Consider the following 8,990-nt stretch of genomic DNA (forward strand, 5'->3'; position numbering starts at 1 on the left):
TCTGTGAAATCAGGACTTCCCTGGGTTAAGTGACGATTATTATGGAGCAAAGAACCTGAGTAAGTCAAATTTACACACTATTAACTGTGTTTGTGGCATGAGTGGAGATGGGTGGGGTTGGGATACAGGGGATATGGGGAAGGGTAGGGGAGAGCAGTATTTGTGAGAACTCTGTTCCCGTGGCAGGAGGAAGTACATGTGGCTCTGAAAGTCACATTTTGTCCTGCACTCCTGGTAACAAATCCTTAATATTCATGTCTGTGATTTTCTTTTACAACACCAAGTGATAGGACATGAGCTTGGCATCCCCCTTGGAAGGAGGTGGACCCACCTATGTCTCCAGGGGAAAGCACTCAGTGAATGCATAACCTGTTATCAGCGGCAGGGTGCCTGCTAGTTGGATTCTTCTCCCATTGATAGCACACTAAAGAGTTGAGGGTCTCCTCTTCACAGTCTCTCTTCAGAGAGTTTTGATACTTTCCTTTCATGGCCTTCCTTTCATATGTTGAGCTTAGACATTGCAGATATTTTAGTTCCTCTAACTAGGAGCAAGGGTGCCACGAAACTCTTTGTCCTCCTGTACCTGAGCAGATCCAAGGCCTCAGCAAACAGGCATGACCAGTTACCTGTCAATAGAGTATCTCTAATAGAGTGTTTCTTTTTTTGTTGTTCTTGTTGAACATGGGGCCTGAACTCGGCCTGGGCGCTGTCCCTCAGCTCTTCAGCTCAAGGCTAGTGCTCTACCCCTTGAGCCACAGTGCCACTTCCGGCTTTTTTTTCTGCTTATGTGGTGCTGAGGAATCGAACCCAGGGCCCCATGCATGCGAGGCAAACATTCTACCACTGAGCCAACTTCCCAGCCCTTATAGAGTGTTTCTAATAAAGTATCTCTAAGATGCTAGGCTGGCCTGGTAGGGGCATCACACATCTGTACCACTTGTAGACCATATATTGTCATGGCTATCCCAAGAAACTTTTGAATAACTATTCCATTTTGGAAAATAATCCCAGAGTAGAAAATGCAAGAACCTAAATGATTGGACCTTAGCAGCCACCCCTATTACAGGCAGGTATATAGATATATGGCCACACTGATGGGTCTCTGTCAGTATATACTCTCTTTCAATAAATAATCTAGGGAGCTGGGAAGGTGGCTCAGTGGTAGAGCGCTTGCCTTGCATGCATGAGGCCCTGGGTTAGATTCCTCAGCACCACATAAGCAGAAAGAAAAAAGCCGGAAGTGGCGCTGTGGCTCAAGTTGTAGAGCCCTAGCCTTGAGCTGAGGGACAGCGCCCTGGCCCAGAGTTCAGGCCCCAAGACTGGACCCCCCCAAAAAAAACAAATAAATAATCTAGGTTTAAAGGATAGAGACTACCAGCAAAGAGTGTTCAGGAACTAGCCATGTGTGGCAACTCTGTCAGTCCTGGGGGCTGGAGCGGGGTAGAGCTGGGGGGTGGGAAAGAGGGGGTGGCAGCATATCATTATCTGGAACAGTGTGGTCTTGGCTGAAATGAGCAGCGTCTCTCCATGGTTTGATCTGTTTCATGTCCCATCTCCATTTGCTTGTTGTCTGGGGGGAGGGGTACCTTTGTTTGTGCCTCCTGTGAATGTCGCTCTCTGCTTGAGCTTCCTTTGCCCATGTTCAGAGATGGGCAGATCCCAACTGTCTGAGACAGGATGCCTGTCTTGTCCTTGAGATATTCCTGTTGGTTTGTTGTCTCTGTATTTTGACATGTCTGTCTGATAGTGGATGGAGGCACATCTCCCCCCCTTACCACTCAAGCCAAACTATCTTCAGGAGTGGCTGCAGAAGGTCAGAACAGTGTTTCCTAGTAGCTGCTCATCCTGTTCAATGCTTCAACTCTTAGTTTTGATGTACCACATGGGTCTGTTTAAGCAGCATATTCCCTGGCTTTTTCTCTGCAACTGTCCCTTATCTCTTCTTTCCTGCCATTAGCTTTGGGAGATGCATTTTAAGATAAGATTTGGAAACCTTCCAAGTCAGACAGTTTGATTGATATGAAGAAAATGCTGTGGAAGGAAGGAAGGAAGGACCCTAGGGAAGGACTTGCAGACTGAAGAGGGCTCTGGGAACACATAGGAGGTGGCCAGGGCTTCAGGATTGAAGCTGTGCCTCCCACTAGGTGGCCTGGATGTGGCAGGCCTCCTGTGCCCTGACTCAGTTGGCAGTTCAATATTTCACTCCTGGAGCATTTGAGTTTTGTGCTGCATGTGACCTCTCAATGGTGTGTTCTGAATTGGAGTCTCTTTCTTGTTGGCTTGCAGAGGGAGTGACATCCAACACCAGTGACAGCGAAAGCAGTTCCAGTAAGTGTGTGTCAATTCCCCCACCCCTGTGTTATGTAGCTCCACCATGTCTCCCAGCCATCCTCATTCCAGTGTCACATGGCTGCCATTCCTGCTCAGAGGCTGCTGCTCCTTTGAGCCACGTACACTTTGAGCCCATGGAGATACTATGGTCTGCTCATTTTTTTGTGGGATGAATTTGCCCAATGGCTGATAGAGAGTATAAGTCCTGTAGTTCTGGCCAGCCTGGCTTCAAAATATCCCTAGGATCCTGGGGAGAGTGAACTGCCAGTGGGAAAATCCCTGCCATGAGCATTACAGGCTGTACATGCTGCCAGGTTTACAGATTAGCTCAGAGACCAAAAGCCAAATGGCTCCTGTGGAATAGCATACCAAATCTGCCTTTCTTAGTTGCTAGGAACTCCTTACCTCCTGGATATATTATATGGTCAGAAAGGAAATTATCAGTTTTCCTTGAAAATTCTGTGACTACACCAGAGAACCATAACTTAAACATGATAAACTTTAGCAATATTGGCCTTCATGGAGCTATGGTGTCTAGAGTCCTTCAAAAATCCATTTAGGATCTTAGAAGAAACCTTTTAGCAAGCACCCTGTGTCTCAAGGCAGATATCACTGCCTTCCCTGGTATTATAGTATTACTCTCAGCTACTTTGGGATCTGCAGGCACCCAATGCCAAGTGGGTTGGTGACTGTTTTAGGAAAACCTCGTCGTTGCCATGCTACATGGAACTCCACATGAGGACAGAGAGGGCTCTGCATTGCTCGTAAGGGCCACTGGGGCCATGTACCTCTTTTCTGGATGCTTCTTCCAGAGGCAGGGGGAATAAGTAGACCCTTAAAAGGTTAGGCTGCAGGTTTGGGGATTAGCATGAGTCCTTGGACTACTTACTGCCTCTACAGGTAAGAGGAAGGACTTGGACAAGTAGGTCCTGGCCAGTTGAACCCTTTCTGTGGTTCTTTCCAGAGCAAAGGAACCACTGATCATAACCAATTGTTAAGTGTAAAAATGGTTCTGATAGAAATTATGGTGGTTTCCTGGCTTCTGGGCTTTGGCGCTTTGACTAACAGTATTTCACCGAATGAAAACCACTAAAGCCTGCCTGGGGCCAGAGGATGGTTTTTCAAGTCTTTTTGCCAACAGAAGCAGACTAGACCACAGTATGGGTAGGCAGTAGCAAACACCATTGCATCAGGCTTTTTTTGCAGTGGAAGTGGGATATGGTGAATGTTGTACACAGGAAGGTAAATCATTCAGTGCTAATCTGTCTCCTTTTTGTTACAGAAGGACAAGAGGATGCTATTTTATCATATGAACCAGTGATACGACAAGAAAGTAAGCCCTCCTCTGAGAGTCTTGCTTTCATGTTAGTCTCCTGTTGTGGGGCTCAATGCAGTGGGAGCTAGAGCAACAGGGAAAGGTTCAAGGAAAGAGGAAGGCTCAGCTCCTTATACATCAAGCACTTGGACTCTTCCTCCTCTTGTATCATGGAAGTTATGCTTTTGCCTGTTCTTGGGAGGTCTTCCAAGGAGAGGGCAGGTTTACAACAAAGGTCTGTTTCAATGGGCATAGCCACTGCAGAAAAGGATTCCTCTTTTGGGTGTCTGCCCTGTAAAAATCTTTGTTGGGTGGCTGGTGTCCATACAGAGCTCTCTCCTGAATCTCTTGGACAGGGAATCTGAAGCTTCTGGCTTCAGACTTGTCCCAAGACTTACGTATTATCCAATGAAAGGATCTTCAGTGTTCTTGTAGTGAAGAACCAGAGAATGGCTGTGGATACTTCACTCTTTTTGAGTGGTGGCTCCATAATGAATGTGTTCTAGCCAGACTCAAAGGTGGGATGGGCTTCCCTGCAGGGCTTCTGTTCACTGTCTCAATGTTCTCCATTCCCAGTTCACTACGCCAGGCCCGTGATCATCCTGGGCCCAATGAAGGACCGAGTCAATGATGACCTGATCTCTGAGTTCCCACATAAATTTGGATCCTGTGTGCCACGTAAGAGCCCAGGCTGGTCCAAACAAGCGAGGGTTGGCACCCTGGGAACTGCTATTGTAGTGTTGTGTGGAAAGTAGATAGGATCAGATGCTAGGCCTTTTGGGAAAAGGATACATCTGAAAAAGAGTACAAAGTGATAGATGTCCTAAGAGTAGATGGGGTTCGGAGGGCTAAGACACCCAGCTTGGCTGCTCACTTGCTGCTTTGGGAAATTGTCAAGGCAATAGGAATGATTGAACAAATAGGGAGACCCAGCCTAAGCATTATTTATGATTTCAGGGGTGTGTGTGTGTGCACATGTGCATGCACATGCATGTGTGTACTCACGCACATACATGCTGGTCCTGTGGCTTGAACTCAGGGCCTGGGTGCTGACTCTGAGTTTTTTGTTCAAGGCTAGCATTCTACCATTTGATCCACAGCTCCACCTCCTGTTTTTTGGTAGTTAATTGGAGAAAAGAGTTTCACAGACTTTCCTGCCTTGGTTGGCTTTGACCCACCAATCCCCAGCTGTAATGTTTTGTTTTGTTTTGTTTTGGGAGGGGGTGCTGCTGGTCATTCAAAATAGGGCCTTGTATGCTAGGTGCTTTAAAGATGCACCCTCTGCTAGGCCCTAGTTTAGGAAGTTCCACCTTTCTGGTACAGTTGAACATAAAGTGAATAGCCTCACTTGTGTGACATCTGGAGGTTGCAAGAAAAGTAACTGTTCCCAACTACTTTTCCCCCCAATTATCTAAAAAAGCCTAAATTGACCCTGTAACCCTCCCAGGTGAGAGACAATTCAACTTTTATGGCACAGAGCCGATCACTGTCCTTGACTTTGACTTATGGTGGTCCTTTTTTTTCCCCTTCAGATACTACCCGGCCTCGGCGTGAAAATGAAGTGGATGGACAGGACTATCATTTTGTAGTATCCCGGGAACAGATGGAGAAGGATATTCAGGACAACAAGTTTATTGAGGCAGGCCAGTTCAATGATAATCTCTACGGGACCAGCATCCAGTCAGTACGGGCAGTTGCAGAGAGGGTAAGCAGAGAGAGGTGGCCAGACCTCCCATGCGCCTTAGAGGCAAGACAGATATCCTGGTTCTGTTGCACTTGTATTCTCATCCTTCTACGATGGGGCCTAGTGGTCCTACTGACCAAAGCCATGGCAGTTCTGCAGATTCCAGCCCTTGGGTGGAGGTACCTATCCCTCCTGTGTCTCACACTGAATTGTCATCCACTGGAGAAGAGGGGACTCCCTAGGCAGATATGGTCTTTTCTGTCAGAGAAAAGATATTGTGGGTCATGCTGGGTGTCCTTAGTGCCCTGAGTGTCATTTGAAATGCCACTAGATTTCTGTGTGGGGGTAGGTGGATAAGGAGCAGGACTGACACAAATCTGCTTCCTCAGGGCAAGCACTGCATCTTAGATGTTTCCGGCAATGCTATCAAGAGACTGCAGCAAGCACAACTTTACCCCATTGCCATTTTCATCAAGCCCAAATCCATTGAAGCACTTATGTAAGTTGTTTGCTGGTGTCAGACATGCCCTACTAGGATAGGCTGCTGGAACAGAAATGGAGAGTAAAGTGATTTGTTGGGCGGGGTTAGGACCCAGTGGATGTAGAAGGAAACTGGCCCAGTTCTGACTGTTTGCTGCCCTTTCTGTTTGAGTGCCTGTGTGTGCATGCTGTTTCAGTTGGGCTTTGAAACCTGTGAGGTTTGCGGATGGAGTTAGGGGCTTCCCTGAGAGGATAGTTTGGCAGATTTTTCAGGGAATCTGGATCACTCCTTTTTGATCATAAAAACAAGACCCTCTTTGGAGCTATTTTGCTTCTTCTGTGTCTTTGGCAGGGAAATGAACCGACGGCAGACATATGAGCAAGCAAATAAGATCTATGACAAAGCCATGAAACTGGAGCAGGAATTTGGAGAATATTTTACAGGTAAGAATCCCTGCTACCCTGCCTGGGGTTCCATGAAACTAGCCAGACACCTGCTTCTGAGTTCGGCTCAGAAAGGGTTAGGCCTTAGGGTCAGAGCTGCTCCATTCATTTGAGCTGTTGAACTCTGACATGTCCGAGCACTTGAGTTCCTCCCGCCCATCTGGTCACAGTTTACCAATTTCTCTCATAAACCATTCCGCAAATGCTTCCAAATGTTGGTTGGTTCATTTAGTTTTCATTTTTGAGGGGTGAGTAAATGTTTTTAAGTGTTATAAAGGTGATATACAGAGAGGTTACAGTTATGTAGGTCAGGTAAAGAGTATATTTCTTTTTGGACAATATCACCCCTTCCCTCATTCTCTCCCAATTCTGCTTTCTTGTCTCTGCTAGATTGCAGGTCCCTCTATTATGTTGTTTTCCTCCCTCCCATCCAGATCTTTCTTTGCCTTGCATGTTTTAGGTACTGAATAAACATTTGTTGATGATGATGATTTTGTGGTGTGATATTCAAGTTATCTCTTAGGGGTGTGTGTGTGTGTGTGTGTGTGTGTGTGTGAGTGTGAGTGTGTGTGTGTTTATATGGTCATCTGGTTTAGAAAGTCAGTTCCTAAGAAGTTGCAGAAATTCCCTTGTAATTGTCCCTCACCTTTTAAAAACAGTGACAGATTCTGTGTGTATGCAGGGCAATGGTGAGTAAATTCTAGCTGGTGGTGCTAGGTTAACTGGGTAAAGAATTCAAAAATGTTCTGGGCTCCAGTGGCTTACACCTATAAGGAGGTGTGAGATCTGGGGGATCTCTCAGGAGGCTGAGATCTAGGGATCATGATTTGAAGTCAGCCCAGGCAAACAAATCCAAGAGACTCTTATCTCCTGTGTAAGCAGCAAAAGCTTATAGTGGAGCTGTGGCTCAAGTGGTGGAGCATATCCTTGAACAAAAAAGCTAAGGGACAGCGCCTAGGCCCTGAGTTCAAGCCCCAGTTCTTGCAAAAAAAACCCCACAAAACAACAAACACCAACACCACCAGAACTCAGAAATATGCTTGCACACCATGAGTCTTTGGAGCTCAATTTCCTGTCAGTGTCCATGTCCTTGTTCTCTGGGCTGACCTCTGACACAGAGCAGATGTGATAGCCCCAGGTGTCCTGCCTCTTGCCAGAAATTGTGGCTTTCTCCTTTTCCTCTGGATAATTGGGATTTTCCAGGCCTTTGAATGAGACTGCTATCCTTATGGCAGCCAAGAGCAACATGAACTGCAGTGTCTGGCATGTTGTGGGTGGCTCATTAAACATCTTTTGAATCAATACATTTTTCTGTTCATTGGTTTCTAATCTCACTATCTTAAAAAGCTGACTTCTAGCTCTGGGCTTGAGGCCTCCAGCTAGCTTCCCTCCTGCCCTGAACTCACAGACAGCTGTTTAGCAACACAAACCCATGCTTCCCTGAGTATCCTGTGCACAGGGGACATCACATGACGGATGGGAGAGGCAGGATGGCCGGGGGATGGGGGGGTATGTTATAGACTACAGTAATAATTTTGTTTTCCTCTTCACTTCAGCCATTGTACAGGGTGACTCACTGGAAGAGATTTATAACAAAATCAAACAAATCATTGAGGACCAGTCTGGGCACTACATTTGGGTCCCATCCCCTGAAAAACTCTGAAGAATCCCCTCCAACCATTCTCTTGTGAACAGAAGAAATCAAGTCCCTCTTCCCTCCTCCCTCTTCATTCCTGTCCCCATGGGGAGAACAAATGACTACTGTTCTTATCCCCTTTTTTAAGATATGTCAAAAATTGAGTTTTCTAGTCCTGTATTTTTCTTTCCTTATCTTTTTTAATTTGGTTTTGTTTTATTTTTGGGATGATGCCATCTCACTCATCATGTGACTGTGCCCATTCCTGCATGGACCTTTCCCAAGCGCTAGCACAGGTGCGAATCCATCAGAGCCATTGTTTTCATAAACACCTAGCAGAAGCGAAGAGAAGAGAGGAGGACTGATGGAAAGAGACTCTGGATAGCTGCACGGCTTGTGAAGTGATCTAACAGCACCACGTGATGAGGTGCTCCTGGGCATTTCTACCCACCTGTACTGCTTGCAGCTCTGAACGGTGCAAAATAATGGCAACAGAAAGTATCTTATTTATATATAGATATATATATGTAATTTATATAAAATACATAGAAATTATTATATATATTATACACTCTCTTATTATATATATATATATATATATATACATATATATATATATATATACACTCACCTACACGGGGACTAGAAAATCTATGGAGACTTCATCAATGGTACTATGTTATTAGAGAAATGCTTTAATTTTCATATTCCAATCAGATGGCATCTTCTGTCCCGCCTGGCTGGGAAGGGATTGGGAAATAATAAGTGCCACGCCAGGGGCACTCACTTGCATTCAGATCATTCTCTTGAGAGCTAAGGTTTGCTCCAGGGCTTTGCTAGGGGGACAGAGGATTTGGAGATTTGACAGCCCAGAGAGAGCAGCTGCTGCCCCTGCAGTGCAGCCAGCCCCTCCCTGTGTGGGAAGAGAGAATGGTAACTGATGCTCCAGATAAACTTGCCTATTGTTTTATGCCACCTGATGTGTCTGCATGAGAGCTTTCCTCTTTTTTGTTCATTTTTAAGCTGCTGTTAAACCAAAACCATGTTGTGCTACTGTATCAGCCTTTTCATTCTTCCAAATTTTACTTTTCCTATTTAAG

General features: G+C 45.8%; 1 protein-coding gene across 5 annotated transcripts in view; it reads left to right on the forward strand.

Annotated features, from left to right (window-relative positions):
* Positions 1-8,714, forward strand: part of Dlg3 (discs, large homolog 3 (Drosophila)) — a 59,107-nt gene extending 50,393 nt beyond the window's left edge. Inside the window, exons 14-21 of one of the 5 annotated variants that reach the window (XM_013031680.1) lie at positions 14-59; positions 2,287-2,328; positions 3,614-3,664; positions 4,223-4,324; positions 5,179-5,351; positions 5,720-5,829; positions 6,163-6,254; positions 7,811-8,457. In XM_013031680.1, coding sequence (XP_012887134.1) covers positions 14-59; positions 2,287-2,328; positions 3,614-3,664; positions 4,223-4,324; positions 5,179-5,351; positions 5,720-5,829; positions 6,163-6,254; positions 7,811-7,917 — 723 coding nt within the window. In that variant the 3' untranslated portion in view covers positions 7,918-8,457. Of the gene's footprint in view, positions 1-13; positions 60-2,286; positions 2,329-3,613; positions 3,665-4,222; positions 4,325-5,178; positions 5,352-5,719; positions 5,830-6,162; positions 6,255-7,810 lie in introns of all 5 variants that reach the window. The other 4 variants (XM_013031682.1, XM_013031681.1, XM_013031683.1 and 1 more) reach the window with 4 other exon arrangements.
* Positions 8,715-8,990: the final 276 nt, after the last annotated feature.

Source organism: Dipodomys ordii, unplaced genomic scaffold (assembly GCF_000151885.1).
Source record: "Dipodomys ordii isolate 6190 unplaced genomic scaffold, Dord_2.0 Scaffold142, whole genome shotgun sequence".
Classification (NCBI taxonomy): Eukaryota; Metazoa; Chordata; class Mammalia; order Rodentia; family Heteromyidae; genus Dipodomys; species Dipodomys ordii.